The 17,139-nt window shown below is 36.7% G+C and overlaps 1 protein-coding gene across 1 annotated transcript in view; it reads left to right on the top strand.

Moving 5' to 3' along the window:
* Positions 1-17,139, top strand: part of SYCP2 (synaptonemal complex protein 2) — a 67,122-nt gene that overhangs the window by 25,327 nt on the left and 24,656 nt on the right. The window contains 9 exon segments of the mRNA XM_044919054.1: positions 3,946-4,094; positions 5,256-5,330; positions 5,767-5,913; positions 9,663-9,762; positions 10,615-10,772; positions 12,608-12,677; positions 12,975-13,032; positions 13,567-13,700; positions 13,846-14,285. Coding sequence (XP_044774989.1) covers positions 3,946-4,094; positions 5,256-5,330; positions 5,767-5,913; positions 9,663-9,762; positions 10,615-10,772; positions 12,608-12,677; positions 12,975-13,032; positions 13,567-13,700; positions 13,846-14,285 — 1,331 coding nt within the window.

Raw genomic sequence — 17,139 nt, 5'->3', positions numbered from 1 at the left:
ACTTTTGTTCTGTGGGTTCATAGTTTTCATCAAATTTAAAGTTTTTATCCAGTATTCTTCAGATATTTTTTCCTGCTGATTCTTTCTTCTCCTTCCCTTTGGAGAGTCTGATTACACATACACTAAGCTACCTGAAGTTTTCCCACAGCTCACTGATTCTGTGGTTTCTCCACTCCTTCCACCCCAGATTTCCACCCCCTTTTTTTTAATTTGAATACTTTTCTATTGCTGTATTTCATGGTCATTAATATTTTCTTTAGCAGTGTCTAATCTGTTGTTGGTCCTATCTTGTATAATGTTCACCTCCCGTGTTGTATTTTTCATTTCTGGAAGTTTGATTTGGGTCTTTTTGTAGGATAAATTTTTAATTTTAGAATAGTTTTAGATTACAGAAAACTTGCCAAAATGGTATATAAAGTTTCTATGTACCTCCTCACCCATTTTTTCCAATTTTTTAAATTGTGGTTAAAAAACAAATAAATACAACCTAAAATTTACTACCTTACTATTTTAAGTGTATAGTTCAGTAGTGTTAAGTATATTCACATTGTTGTGAAACAGATCTCCAGAACTTTTGTCATCTTGCCAAATTATAACTCTATACCCGTTAATCAACTTCCCTTTTCCCCCCATCCACTCAGCCCCTGGTAACCACCATTCTACATTTTTCTTCTGTGAATTTGACTATTTTAAGTGGAATCATACAGTATATATCTTTTTGTGACTGGCATTTTTCATTTAGCATAGTGTTTTCTCCCATACTTTTTTTTTTTTTAAGATTTTTATTTTCTTTAATCTCTACACCCACCTTGGGGCTCGAACCCCTAGAACAAGATCCACTGACCAAGCCAGGAGCCCCTTATTTTATTTTATTTTTAAGATTTTATTTATTTGCGAGAGAGAGAATGAGAGAGAGCATGAGAGGGAGGAGGGTCAGAGGGAGAAGCAGACTCCCCGCCGAGCAGGGAGCCTGATGTGGGACTTGATCCCGGGACTCCAGGATCATGACCTGAGCCGAAGGCAGTCGCTTAACCAACTGAGCCACCCAGGTGCCCCCCCCCTTTATTTTTTGACTTTTTTTTTTTTTTTTCACATCTTACATTTTTATGGTACCTCCGTTACTGCATTCTAAAACAAAAAGCCTACTTGGATCTTCATCTTCCTCTAGTTGTCTCACTCTTTTTCCATTCATAGCCAATTTTGAGAGATAGTTTTTACTAAATCTTTTTTTCTCCTGCTTTTCATCCTGTTCTTATTACATTGTTTTCCATCCCACTCCACTGAAATTTTAGATGTCAAAATAATAGTTTATTATTAATATCAATATGCACACTTTCAGTCCTTATACTTGAACCTTCCCCCACATTTGACACTGTTGACTACACTTTCATTTTTTAATCTTTTTCCTAATTTCTCAGCTAAGCTCTATATACTCATCCTTTATTTCCTATTTTGACAAATGGTATGATAAAACTTCCAGGTCCCCCAATATAGAAGCCATTCTTGATTGTTTCCTCTCCCTCAACTAATCATTTTTCATGTTCATGTATTTCTCTGAACATTTTTTGAATTTCTTTACTCCCCTTTATTTTCATGCTTATCACTGCCTCCACTTCCTAATAAAGTTCTGTCTTTTCCATCTTGCCAAACGTAGTTGTGCATAATTGGGCAAAAAAAAAGTTATTTTCATTGTTGTAATAGCATAACTTGATTTTTAAGATTTATTTTCCAATACATAACTCGTCCTAATTTTATGAGGACACTTTTATAAAAAATTAAGTTCTTTATGTTTAGATTAAAAGGGGTTTTTTGGAGCTTCCTGGTTGGTGAATAATAATGAATCTTCATGCCAGGAGGGTGGTGCACCCTAAACTTCACAGGGACAGGAGCTCCTGTGCTCCGGACCCTTCCAAACCTCACTCACACTGTGTATCTCTTCACCTAGCTGTTCATGTGTATCCTTTAATATCCTTTGTAGTAAAGTGGTAATCTAGTGTAACCTATATGGAATGGGCAGTATCTGAATTTTTACATGAATAGCAGTCATGGAAGTAAAAAAAAAAAAAAAAGGAACCTGGAAGTCAGTCAATATTTCTAGTGAAAAAGAATTTCATTAGTTGCAGGCAGTTAGACCCTTTTATATGTAGTATGTAAGAATGTATAAAATGAAGGCTCCATGGGCAATCTTAAAATTTTTTTAAATGCCTTTGCAGAAGAAAACATTATTATATTCATATAGTGTACTAGAATCTCATATAAATATGTTTATCTATAAATACGTAGTTTTTTTTTTTAAAGATTTACTTAGAGTGAGAGCATGCTTGCACATGCCCGTGTGCGTTGGGAGGAGAGGAAGAGGGAGAGAGTCACAAGCAGACTTTGCACTAAGTGTGGAGCCCATCATAGGGCTCAATCTCACAACCCTGAGGTCATGACCTGAGCCAAAACCAAGAGTTGGATGCTCAATTGACTGTGCCTCCCAGGCACCCCAAAATACTTGGCTTTTTAGCAAGCAACAAAATAACTTTCCTGGTATCATAGTAATATTGCTAATTAAAAACAAGCTATGATATAGTCCAGGCAGTTAAAGGAACTAACAAAAATTTCAACAAAGCCCACAATAAAATATAACAAATATCAATAAATTCTTTATAGATAGTCACAGTATATGTGGGGAATAGTTTGTACAAAAAGGTACAAAACATTCAGCAATATTTGAAGTAATTCTAATATGTTTATGTAAGCAGTGAAACAAATATTGTATTTACTATAAGTTTGTGGCAAGCTGCAGGAAAAAAATCATATCAGAGCAATATAATAATCAAAAATATCCATAAGGATTATAAATTTTCTAATATTCATCAGAATTCAAAACACTATTTGCTTCAAAGTCACCCACACTTTCAACTCTAAAGCCTGAAAACTTGTTACTTTTGAAACACATGACTTTTTTTTCCCAGAATAAAACCACCAGCACTCTTTGAGTTAGAAACTGTCACCATTATCTTCAAGCAATTAATAATTCTTATAATCATCAAAGGACTTTACTGCGGAAGTTTGTCATGACCATATAGTTGCAAAAACAGACAACACATACTCTGCTTGAGTAAGCCTCATAGGAATCAGAATTATTTGTCCTGTAGATTAGGTCATGAAGTAGGCAGCAGAGCTTTTCTTCATGTAGAGACAAATTTTTCTACTTGGTATGCTCCATCTCCATCAGGATGTAGGATTTCCTCCTGCCCAAAAATATACGGTGGGGGCAGGTGTGGCGACTTGTCAGTCATCAACAGGAGTACCATCAGAAGTAGAACAGGGCCATAAGTGGCCTTTAGTCCGTAATACAGGCACATTAATTGGATGCCAAGTGATTCTTTGGTGAATTTTTAGAGGAAGGGAAGTGAATACCTCTTATAAACTGGCACTTACAGTATTTTCAGTGGATCAGCGAATTAATGGAGGAATTGCCCTGATTCTTTCTTTAGTTTCCTGGCACTCAAGGTGTTTGACAGTTGTTTACTGTCAACTTGCTTTTAACAGCTGGATTTAAGAGAAATGTTTGAATGGATGCTTATGCCTAGAAATATAGTTACTTATGGAATTAAAGTTATTTTCTTTGCCTCTTTTAAATTAAGCAAATAGTTTTCTTAGATATGTTCTAGGAGTATTTATTAAGAACCTATTAGTGTCCACAGCATATTTAGGGCTTTAGCTCATTAGTTATTGTATTAGTTTGTAATTTATAGATCAAGAAACAGACTCTGAAAAATAAATTGGATTGGTTTGCATAAGTAGTTAGTGCTGGAATTGATTGTTAAATCCTAAAAGTTAATGTTATTTCACTTCAATTTAATTAATATGCTACCTGGCTTATTTATAACATGCCTAGAGAGTGGTATCATAGAAATGAATATAAACTAATTGGTGTGATTTGTTTGTATACAGTGAGAGAATCGAAGAAGCTGCTGACCATAATTCTGAAAAACATAGTAAAAATTAGTAAAAGAGAAGGGAAAGAATTGCTTTTGTATTTTGATGCATCATTAGAAATCACTAGTGTGACACAAAAAATTTTTGGTGCACATAAATATAGGGTAAGTGTTTAAATTCTTTTCAACATTTATTTTCATAAGATTCTTTTTAATATTTATTTTCATAATTATGGAAACTTTCGGTTACCGGGGGCTGTAAGTTTCATTTTTTTCCTAGAATTCTTAAAATGACATGTTGATTTTTAGTTCTTTAAATTTTTATTGTGGAATAGCCCTCAGATTGTAGGCCATATCCTTGAGACACCTGTTAGAATCTCAGATGACAAAATAAGCTGCAGTATTCAAAATATTTAATGAATTCCTGCTAGGTGTTTAAAAAGTGAATTAAGACAAGACCATGTTTTTAAGATATTAAACAGTGTTTGTGAGAATTACAGAATCTACCTCAGAAGAAGTAAATAAGGGGCAGGTGTAGAAGTTGAGAAAAGAGAATGCTCATTAAGAGTCTGATATGAAGGAAAGGCTGTTCAGATGGGACTTGAAATGGCCTTGGAAATTGATGGGTGAAATTTAGAGAAGATGCATTCTGGGACTGTGGAAGACATGATGAGTCAGTAAGGTGACGATTCAGGTTCAGTTTCAGGGAGCTACTCTGTTGACAGGCTTGGATAGCGCATGTCGTAGTCTGTTCAGGCTGCTGGAGCGCGAATACCGTAGACGGGGTGGCTGAAAATGACAGACCTCCTTTCTTTCTGTCTCTTCTGTCATTTCTTTTTCTCTGCCTCCCCATTCACTTCCATCTGTCTCTCCTAGCTCTGGAGGCTAGGTGGCTATGACTGGCACCAGCAGACACACTTTCGGCTGAGGCCCCGGCTTCCTGTTTCACAGTGGCTGTCTTTTCACTGTGTCCTCACATGCCAGAAGGGGTCAGGGAGTCCTTTGGGGTCTCTTTCATAGGGGCACTGATCATATTCACAAGGACCCTGCCCTGATGAAGCAGTCACCTGCCAGAGGCCCCGCCTCCTAACACCATCACCTTGGGGGGTAGGTTTCAATATATGAGTTTGGGGGACACATTCAGTTCAGAGCAGTGCAGGAGATTTATGGGGAAGAAAAATAGAGACTGTGTGTGGAGAAGGGTATTTATATATACAAAATAATGATTTGAGATAATTTGGGAGTTTTGAAAGGAAATGCAGGAAATACATTAACATGGAAAGAACTGGGAGAAAATGACATCACTTTGAATTAATTTAATTTTAGGAATTTACCAGAAAACAGGGTATTTCGGTTGCCAAAACATCTGTGCATATACTTTTTGATGCAAGTGGATCACAGGTATGTGTCTGACTTACTTGATTTTTATCACTGAGCTAAGTTGAACCCTAAATAATTGCACAGCATTATGTTGGACGGTGAGTATCTGAAAAATGAATTGTCTCAACATGGAGTGCCCCACTAAGGTACATGATTGTTTAAACGTGTTATTAAAGATCATTTACTTTAGTACAGAAGATAGTTATTAATATCATTTTGGTAACTTTAAAAATTAGGCATATATGTCCTGCCACTAATGCCAAAGCTTGTTTTATGTCTATGGACGTTTGAAAATGTGGGTGTTTTTTGTTGGGTCACTTTGACTAAGTACATGGAAAACAAAGAATTGACTTTGGTAAGTGTGGGATGAATGGGCGCTTTACTAAGACATCCAGTGATTTTTGAGAACTTCCTGCAGTTTGCAGTTTGAAATACTTTTCTCCACATTCTCCAACAGATTCTAGTGCCAGAAAGTCAAGTCTCACCCACCGAAGAGGAACTCACTACTTTGAAAGAAAAACCTAACTCCCAAAAGGAATTTGCTAAACCTCCGAAATATATCAAAAACTGTAATCAAGGAGACAGAAAGAATAGTCAGCTTGAGGTAAATATGGTGTCAAAATAGTTGTTGATAGGGGCGCCTGGGTGGCTGTCGTTAAGCATCTGCCTTCGGCTCAGGTCATGATCCCAGGGTCCTGGGATTGAGCCCCGCATCGGGCTCCCTGCTTAGCGGGAAGTCTGCTTCTCCCTCTCCTGCTCCCCCTGCTTGTGTTCCCTCTCTCGCTGTGTCTCTTTCTGTCAAATAAATAAGTAAAATCTTAAAAAAAAAAAGTTTTTTATAAAACAGCATAGATCAAATCATTGCTACATATAATTACAGAAAAAAAGCATATAGAATTTACCTTAATGGCCTTCATCAATAACTTTCAGAGTATTCCCCCTGCCTTTTACAAATGCAAACAAAAGTATTTTAGCAATTGTGTTTGTGCAGGGTTAAGAGGGTTAAGTAAGACAAGGTATACTGTACACTTGTAAATTCCAAGTTAGAAATATGTAAGAAAGTACCACTTGTTACATTTATCCTGTCTATTTTTGCTTTTGGCTGTTATGTAGAATGCAAATCTATAATGTAACATTCTCTTTATTTGCATAAGGAAAGAAAGCTAAGTATTAAGTACTTTTTCCTTCTCCTGCTGGTGGAGGCTCTCCTCTAGGCCATATTCAGCAGAACCAGTTCTCAGCCTCCTTGTCTTGTTGTGACACTTGAGGTTGCTAACAGCCTTGTCTTTCTTAATGTCCTCACCTTCTTTGATTTCTGTTAGCCTTTTAGTTCTCTTCCTACTTCTGTTACTACATTAGAGATACTTTCTTTCCCCGCATCCTAAATGTAGATTTGCTCTGAAAGCTTGACTCAGCTTCTTGAACATCTCTGTGCCTTCTCCCTTAAAGAGCTTCCTTCATGTGCATAGTTTAAGCTCTTGAAATATACCAGACCTCTCTTCAAAGTGCTGCAGGGAAGTCTCCACTTACTCTTCGAGTGTTTCCTTTTGTATGTCTTGTTTTCCTGATCTAACCTCAAACTCTTTTATCTTTTGCTTCAAATTTGCATCTGCCTCCATACTTCAATAAAGCTACCATTAATTTTCTGATGGTATCCTGAATCCTGCCTCCTCTCCCCTGACACCTAGGACCAAGGTACTAGTGATGGTTCTTTCACAGTACCTCGCACATCCTCCCCTCCTCATTCCCTTCGCCCTTACTCATTTTAGTACACCCAGCTCAGTACAGCAGCCTCCTCATTGTCCTTTGACTCTGTGAACTACCCCATGTGGTATTCCTTCCCCTGGTTTTTCTTAATCCCAGAGTCCCTGTTGCATTCTGCTCAGAAAGTTGTGGGATCTCTGTGTTTATCTTCCTGCATCGAAATTTTAACTCAATTCTGAGACCTACAAGTTCATTTTACTCTACATACTGACCACGTTAGTAAGGTTAACTGCTTTCCTGCCTCTTTTTATGTCACACTAATTCTTGCCTCTATACCTTCATTCATGTTGTTTGTCCTTTTTTTTTTTTTTTTTTTTACCTTCCCTCATTTAAAGTGCCCTTACAATTGCAAGTCTTGATTAATTTTCACTTTTCTTCATGGACCTTTTCCTGTTTTAGTTTTTACTAATATCTTACCTTTAGGCAACTTTAACTCTCACAGGCTCTTCCGTACATTTTTTCATGTTGATGTTACTCACTGTTTTTTCCCCATTAGTCTTGTGTCCTTCGTTAAATGAAAAATGCCATCTTCTGTTTTCTTTGGACAATTAAATTATAAAAGCCATTTTCTGTGTTTTTATATCAGGGTCATAACACGAGTACTTATTTAAAATGCTAATTCTTAGGGCCCCCCTACCTTAAATTTATTGTCATAAACTCTAGAAGTAAAAATCTCTAAGAAACAGTGCACTGTTGTTAAATACCACTGTGTTTTTGTTAAGGATTGACTGAAGCATTTATATGAATAGGTAACTTCCCAGGTCCCATTCACTATGCCACTAGGAACTGTCTTTTCTTGAAGAATCCATTGGTTCAGTAGTTTGTTTTCTGGTTAATCGTAGAATTCCTCCTTTTCCTCTCCTTTCCACCCTTCCTCCACACCTCGTTTACAGAACTATTAAAAACTCCTGCAGTATTTTTTTCTTAGTCTTAGGGGCAGGTGCCTTTTGAAAACCAGATCTCCTTTGCATCTTTACAGTTTGTCACCATCTGCTCCGTTCCATGGCGTCCTCTGAAACTCTTTTCCACCTCTGTTCAGTGACTCTAGGATGAAGTTAGAAAATGCACATCTTTACTGGAACCACTGGCTCTGGTGCCGCTGAGGCTCTGAATTCCTGTAGCTACTTTTTACTCCAAAGCTACTTTAGTCCTCACAGAATATTAATACAGTTTTTAAAAATGTGTGAAAGTTTTGAAGAATTCTAAACATTATGAAAGCATTCACAAACAAATGTATATAAATTTACATAACTATGTATCCAAATATCATACACTGAAATAGAATAAGAAACTGAGCCATTGGTTATAGATACACTCAGTATCAATAAAATATTTTCAGCTAGTATATAAGGTGCTATATTTCATATGTATGGGTATTCTAGAAATACTTTTTTTTAAAATTTTTTTTCATTATTATTTTTTTTATTCTTATGTTAATCCCCATACATTACATCATTAGTTTTAGATGTAGTGTTCCATGATTCATTGTTTGTGCATAACACCCAGTGCTCCATGCAGAATGTGCCCTCCTCAATACCCACCACCAGGCTAACCCATCCTCCCACACCCCTCCCCTCTAGAACCCTGTTTGTTTTTCAGACTCCATCGGCTCTCATGGTTCGTCTACCCCTCCGATTTCCCCCGCTTCATTCTTCCCCTCCCGCTACCTTCTTCTTCTTCTTCTTTTTTTTCTTAACGTATATTGCATTATTTGTTTCAGAGGTACAGATCTGAGATTCAACAGTCTTGCACAATTCACAGCGCTTACCAGAGCACACACCCTCCCCAGTGTCTATCACCCAGTCACCCCATCCCTCCCACCCCACCCCCCACTCCAGCAACCCTCAGTTTGTTTCCTGCGATTCAGAATTCCTCATATCAGTGAGATCATATGATACATGTCTTTCTCTGTTTGACTTTAGAAATACTTTTTAAAACAAGTTTTGGCTACCTATTCAGTACTAAATATTAGGGTAAAACCTTTCAAGTCAGCCTAAAACACGGAAATTTTTGGTTATCATGTTGTTTATAAAATACCATGTATCAGGGCACCTGGGTGGCACAGTTGGTTGAGCATCCAACTCTTGGTTTTGGCCCAGGTCATGATCTCAAGATCGTGGGTTTGAGCCCCAGGTGGTGCTCTGTGCTCAGCATGGAGTCTCCTTGTTCCTTTCTCTCTGCTCTCCCCCCTGCTTGTGCTTTCTCTCTTGCTCTCTCCATCTATCTCTGAAGTGAATAAATAAAATCTTTTAAAGAAGTACCATATGTCCTTTGTGTGTAGTCAAGGTAAAATGCTATGGATAAAATTACAGAATATTTAATTTCAAAACAGAATGTGTGGGCGCCTGGGTGGCTCAGTTGGTTAAGCGACTGCCTTCGGCTCAGGTCATGATCCTGGAGTCCCTGGATCGAGTCCCGCATCGGGCTCCCTGCTCGGCGGGGAGTCTGCTTCTCCCTCTCCCACTCCCCGTTTGTGTTCCCTCTCTCGCTGTGTCTTTCTCTGTCAAATAAATAAATAAAATCTTAAAAAAAAAAAAAAAAAAAAAAAACAGAATGTGTGTTTACTGTGGCTGCTTCTTGTGGTTTCAGATAATTACTCCTAGCAAAAGAAAAATGTCTGAAGCATCAATGATTGTTCCTGGTGCAGACAGATACACTGTGAGAAGTCCAATTCTTTTAATCAACACATGTAAGTTTTATAGTCTTAAAAGACTTTTAACAAACATTTTTAAAATCAACATTTTTTAATTCAGAGATATTCTGGGCATAATTTACGTAGAGGATAAGTTGGGGATATAGAAATTATTAAGATATGAACCACAAATGTCTTCTAATTGTCAAGAAATTTCAAATTTCTAAGAAAGGTATATTGGTTATTAACATGTAAACATTATTCAAAGTATTAATACCCAGCATTAATAACTTATTGTAATTTGAGTGGAGTCAGCTGTAACATAGTGGATAGAACATTGAATTAATCAGGATGCTTGGGCTTATTTCCCTACCCCCAGGTGTGTACTTTGTACAGATTATCCTCTAGTTAAGTTTAGAACCGGTTTTCTTTTTATAAAATGGAACTAAAGTGTCTATCTCATCAAGGTGTTTAGGAGACTAAATAAAAATCATTCACTCAATGAGAAATATTATGAAACATTTAGACAGTGCCTGGTACATACTAAGGACTAAATACAAATAAAAAAATAATACTCTATATTAGCTGCTATAAAGCACAGTCTTATTTAGTATATATGACAATTTAATAGTGACCTTCTGTTTCCAAAATCCAGTTGCCTACTGGGTAGTTACTTAATGTCCAGTAGGCTTCACAATAAATTCATCTTTCCACCCTCTCTGCCAGTTTTTTGTCTCTTTCTTACCTTGGTAAATGGCATCTGTATACTTTATTCATCTAAACCAGAAACCTGGGACCCATCCTAGCACCTCCCTTTTTTACCTTCCTCATCTAAAAAGTACCTCAATAATAGCAATATGTAATTTTAGAAGCCCTATAAATATTACAGTCCTTTGTCCTCCTTTTTAGCAACACCACGAAGAGGAAGAATTAAACCACCACTGCAAATGATGAGTTCTGCAGAAAAACCTGATACACCTAAAACATCAGAAAGTGGAGTGGATAATGCTGTATTTCTCATATCTAGACCATCTGAAGGAAGAAATAGTGGAGATAATACAGACAAAGTAATTTTACTTTGAAAACATTTTTAAAAATTAATTTTATCAATCTATTGTAGAAATACATATTGAGCTAACTTCTTTTGTACGCAGTGAGGGCCTCACTTTGTTTAAAGTACCATCACACACACACACACACACACACACACACATATATACATACATATATATATATATATATATATATATACACACATGTGTACATGTATGATTTATTGTTTTTGAAAGTCAGTTCCTTCTGACAGGACCTACTTACTGTGCTAACAGTAAAATTGAGGAATATCCCTTCAGTATAACTCTGATTTATGTATTCAGTAGGAGAAATGGACTTGCCATCATTCTTTAGTTTATTATACAAGTTAGTGTCTGCTAGAAATGTAAGATACACATGGACTCTGTCCTTAAGTATCTCAATGTTCTAGTGTGGAAATTAAATAAATTAATAAGATAATTATAATATTGTACAAATGTTCTCAGATTGTACATATAAGATGCAGTAGGAACTTAGTGGAGGGGCAGTGCCTAACCGCAGAGCTGAAGGGGAGGGTGAAGATCAGGAGATGCTCCTTAAGGAGATGGAGAGTGAGTTGGTTTTTGAAGGATCAATAAAGGTTAGTCAAATGGACATCAAGGAGAAGGGCATTCATTCCAGGTAGTTGAAGGGACAGAACAGAGAATAGCTGAGAGAAAATTATTTCTTTGTGAGGCGAGGTAGTCAAGAGATACAGATAAGTAAGTTTGTTGATGAGAAATGCCTAACAGCTTGTTTTCATTGAAGTATGAGGTGAACATGGTGTATTTGTCTTGGCGATATGCTGAAGTAGAGGGCTCAAGGGTGTAAAGACTTGAAACAGTTACTAAGATAATGGGGAGGGTAAGTGAAGGATAATGAAGAGTAAGTAAAGGTGTTAGGTTGAAGGCCCTTTCAATTTAAGACTGTGAATTTTATGTGTCATTTTTCTCCAACCAAGCACAGTAAAAAGGAATAGGTGGTGGATTTTAAAAAAATGGTTATGTGGCCAAAGGATGAATGGTGCAAGAATTGAAGATACTCGGAAAAAAAGTCAAAAGTAATTGTTCAAATTAATCAGCTGAGTGTTCCTTTATTAGGGTGCTGTTGTTCAGTGGTGTGGTGTGGTCCTGAGTGTGGTAGGATGGTGGGCATCCCAGACCTGGGCTTGCTTGTTCCAGTCAGGGAGCCCTTCTGTCGTTGTGACAGCCAACACGTACCTGCATGCTTTCCTACTGCTCCTGTCCTGGGATGGAGAACTGCCTGCTAGACCAAGTAGTGAAGACAGCCAGCATGAGGCACTGCGTCTTAGCCCGGAGGGCGTGTGTTTCTGAGTGATGGCAGATCGTTATCAGATCTGTGGCTATGAAAAGAGGGAACCTTGGTGGAGGCAAGAAGTTACCTGTTCAGTGGCCACAACTTTACAGAATCCTTTAATATTCTAGAATTTCCAACTTTTGTGTGTATGTTAGTGAAAAGACAGAATAAATGCAGGCTGTGAGATCAGCTACAGTAGGAGATGTGCCACGGTGATTCTAGAAATTGTCAGTTACAGATGAGAATGGAATTATTGTACTAGCTGTGGATGAGATCAGCAAGTTTGTAGGCTCTTCTGCCTTGTCTGTAATGAAAATTATTTTCTTATGTTTTAGAATAAGTAGCATTCTGGAATGGGCATTACCTTTATGAAACAATAGAAATACTATCCAACTTTTAATAGCAAGGCAAATTATTTTAAAGGTTTTAAACTTTAATACTCTGACTTTTAAGAGTTGTTTTCATGTAATGCCTTGATTTAAATTTACATTACCATGTCTCCTCTGTGTTATAGCATGTCAAAATGGCTAAAGTTGTAAAGAAGACAGAAAATAAGGTTGTTGAATCCCCAAACCAAAATATGAGTAAGTACTTTTTTGGTTTAATTTCACCTTCTCTTTTAAAAAAATGTATACACTTCATATTTCCCTTTAACTCCACTGGCTTTCATTGATTTGAAAAAGAAAGATTTAGAATGAATGCATTTGGCTTTATGAAAGGAACTTAGAGGTTACAAGGAAATATAATACAATCTCTATTTCCAAGAAGATCAATCTCTGTATCCTAATAATGTGAATCTTGATCAACTTCTATACCAACTCCCATTTTACCCTGCCAACTGCACAAAAAATTGAAAATGCCGTAATTTTTATTTTATTTAGATGACCTGCAGGATATTGTTCCAGATTCCCAGGCAGTGGAGAAAATAGATAAACCTGTGTAAGTATGAACAAAATCAAATAAGTTAGTATATATTAATGTTGTTTTTATATAAATGTAATACATTTAAAAGAAAAGGCTTTTATATTCTTAGAATGTAGTATTGGCTCTCAGAGTAATCAGCTCAAGTATTACTATGATTGCACAATGGGGAATAGTCTGTGTTTTTTTCATAGCCACCAACATTACTCTTTTCCAAATTGAGAGACTTAAAATGAGATTTTTAAAATAATAAAGTATGAATGTGAAGAAATTTAACCTAGTTTAAATACACAGTAGAACATTAAGATATGTGAGATATATTTAAGTAGATATCAAATAATAGCAATAATGGAATTTTTTAATAATAGTTTTTAATCTGATCAGTTACATAGTAAGTTTTAACTTTCCTAATGACTTACCAAAATATTTTCATACTTGACTAATGAACTGCTATCAATAAACATTGACTAAACAAAAAAAAAATCAAGGTCTCATGTCAGAGTCATAGGCTAATGTTTTGTAATACATTAAGCAAGTTATTTTATTTTCCAGGTTACGTGGTGTTTTGGACAACATTTGTGGGGAAAAAATGCCCTCCAAATGGTCCTGTTGGACTCCTGTAACAAATATTAATCTATGTAATAACCAAAGAGCAGATACTTCATCAGGAGACATATTCAGTCAAGGTGAAACATTGTTTTCTCTGTACACAATAGTAGCTCAGGGAAATACTCATTTCTTGCAATGTCTAATAAATATCTTTGATTTTAACAAATTTATGTATTACCAGTTTATTAATTTAATAAGGATTGGTTTTTATTTTTCCATTAGATGTTACTGTGAACAAAAAACTTAGGAAACAAAAATCATCCTCTTCAATATCTGAGGATAATTCTGAAGAAACAGAAAAGATGCAATATAAGAAAAAAACAATGCAGCATAACAAAATAGAGAAAGCAAAAGTAGGAGTGTGCAAAAGAGACACTCAGCAACGACTAAATCATGCTAAACATTCGGAGCAGAAAAATACTGAAAATACCAAGCAAAGTGATTGGCATATTGAATCTGCAACTACTTTTAAGTCCGTTCTCCTAAATAAGACAGTTGAAGAATCTCTGATCTATAGGAAGAAATACATATTGTCAAAAGATGTGAATACTGCTATTACTGATAAAAGCCCTTCTCCTAGAAAAAATGTGAAAAGTCATAGAAAAGCAGGGAAAAGATTAACATCTGAACTTAATTCCTGGGATTTGAAACAAAAAAAAATGGTGAGCTTTCAGTGTGTTTGGTTTCTGCATACCTATAATATGCCTACCTAATGGCATAAGACAGTGAAAGAAGCTTGATGGATTGCTGCAGATTTAACATTTGTGAGGCCTTGTTCTTTAATTCAAGTCTCCAGTCTGAGAGTGAGTGCCTCCTGAACTCTCACCTCATCCTAGTCCCTGTCCCCCCACCCCGAACCAGTGCAGGGCAGGTGTGTAAATAGGTGTGGTGTGAATGCACCCTGCAGCTCCTTGTGTCCTCCTGATGGTTTTCTTCCACTCTGTCCGGCAGATGCTTTGAGCATGTATATAGAACTGTCTGTACGTCTCTTAACAGTGCTTACCTTTCTTTTAATAAATGGTTATTTGTGTCTATTTTTCTCCTTGTTATAGCCTATTAGAGTGTAAAGACTGTGTTTAGTCATCATTTGTTTTCCTGCATGGCCTAGCTCAGTTCTGCACATAGTAGCATCTGAAACCATTTCTTGGATTATTGCATTAGAGTTTGACAGGTTTTTTCAAAGAAAAGGAAAAGATGTAGGCGGAGTGCAGGAGACTGTCTTCTGCTGTCCTGTTGCTCATCCCTGTTGGAGTCTTTCCCTTTTCCTTCAGAGTAATCATCTGTAGGACATCTCTAGGACAGTTTTAGCTAGTCTGCACCATACTTTAGATCAAAAGTTTACTTTTTTTAGTAGTTACCATAAATATTTTTTTGCCATTGCTATCAAGATGCAGATTAAGAAACTTTTTAATTAGAATACATTCCACTGCCAATAATAGAATCTGTTTTTCACTCTTGCTTAGAATATGCAGGTCTTATAGCCTTCTATTTTCATATATCTTCCAGAGTGGTATTAATACCTGGACATAGAGTTGATGTAAAATGTCCATGTATTGGAGCATCTCTATATGCAAATGAAAAACTTAATAGATAATTTGTAATTGTTGTTTATACTTAGACATTATTTCATTTGTCTTGACCATCCTTTTTATTTTGTCTTTAATCTGCAATTCACTTTCTGTGCCTGATTTGGCTACATTCTTCTTTAACCAAATCCTTTTGAGTCACTTTTTCTTGTTTCTTAGTATGCTACTTTTCTTTCTAGTCTTAGCTGCTATTTAGTTCTTCAGATGCAGGGGAAGTAAGTTCTTTTTGTCTGAATGCTGAATGTTCTTCAATTTTTATTTTAAACTGTTTCCTTTGGAATTTAGAATTATTCCCTGAGCTAGTCAGTGTTTTTTTTCCTGGGACCATGGAAACTGATCATCTCTTCTAAACTATGCTCTGATTTTTTTAAAACCCAACTTCCTGTTTCCAGAAGTGCTCTTCAGTCTTTCATAGTGTTGCTCCCTGTGTTACTATACGGGACTTCCTGCCACTCACATGCATGATGACTCTCCTCTAAGGTAGTCATCCGATCCTGCTTCCTGTTCACTAGATTAACCCAGAGAAACAGAACCTCTGCAGCTTGGCGGCGATACAGATTTCCCAAGTTGGCTCCAATTATGCTGGAAGTTCTTAAATCATACACTCACTATTTTAGGGGAGGTTCATTTTCGCTACATTTAAAAAAAATTTTTTTTTATTCATGTGACAGAGAGAGAAAAAGAGAGGGAATATGAGCAGAGGAGAGAGGCAGAGGGAGAGGGAGAGGGAGAAGCAAACTCCTCGCTGAGCCAGGAGCCTGATATGGGGCTTGATCCCAGGACCCTGAGATCATGCCCTGAGCTGAAGGCAGATGCTTAACCATCTGAGCCACCCAGGCGCCCCTATTTTTGCCACATTTTTATCAAGCCAAGTAAAGTAATCTCAAGAAGGGACAGTAAATAGTAACTTATGATCTACTACATATAAAAACATAAACTTAAAAATGATTAAAATAGGGCACCTGGATGGCTCAGTCTGTTAAGCATCTGACTCTTAATTTCCACTCAGGTCATGATCTTAGGGTCATGAGATCAAGCCCTGCATTGGGCTCTGTGATGGGCGTGGAGCCTGCTTGAGATTTTCTCTCTCTTTCCCTCTCCCTCTGCGCAACCCTCCCTACCCCCACTTTGACTTGCTTGCAAAAAAAAAAAAAAAGTAAATTTTTTGTTTCTATTGTATTTTACCATAATTTAAAAAAAAAATGCCTGATTCCCAGAAAAAGGTAAAACTAATGACTAGAATCAGGAGAACTCATATCTTTAAGAGTATTGTGGGGAGTTTTCTCTTAGCCAAATTACTGAAAATTATGCAGATGATAATTGTTTGTAGTCCTTCCATTTTTAAAGTAATAGTATTTTTTACCTTTTTTTTTTTTTTAAGTAATCCCAACACCAAACGTGGGGCTCGAACTGATGATCCCGAGATCAAGAGTTGCACAATCCACTGACTGAGCCAGGCAGGCACCCTTAAAACAATAGTATTTTTTAGAGCAGTTTCAGGTGTACAAGTACACTGAGAGTTCCCATATCCCCTTCACCCACACCCTAGTTTCCCCATTATTAGCATCTTACATCAGTGGGTACATGGGTTACAAATTATGAACCAATATCAATACATTATTAGTAACTAAAGTCTATAGGTTAGAATTCACCCTTTGTGTTGTATATTCTGTATGTTTTGATAGGTATATAGCGACAGGTATTTACTATTACATTATCATACATAATAGTTTTACTGCCCTAAAATTCCCCTCTGCTCCCTACCCCCTCACACTCCTGGCAATCACTGATCTTTTTACTGTCTCCATAGTTTTGCCTTTTCCAGAATGTCATAGAGTTGGAACCATATAGTATGTAGTCTTTTCAGATTGGCTTCTTTCACTTAGCAATAGCAATGATGCTTACTCCATGTGTTTTCATGGCTTAAGAG

Source organism: Neomonachus schauinslandi, chromosome 10, assembly GCF_002201575.2.
Source record: "Neomonachus schauinslandi chromosome 10, ASM220157v2, whole genome shotgun sequence".
Classification (NCBI taxonomy): Eukaryota; Metazoa; Chordata; class Mammalia; order Carnivora; family Phocidae; genus Neomonachus; species Neomonachus schauinslandi.
Note: the sequence above shows the minus strand (reverse complement) of the source record. Positions and strands in the feature narration are given on the sequence as shown.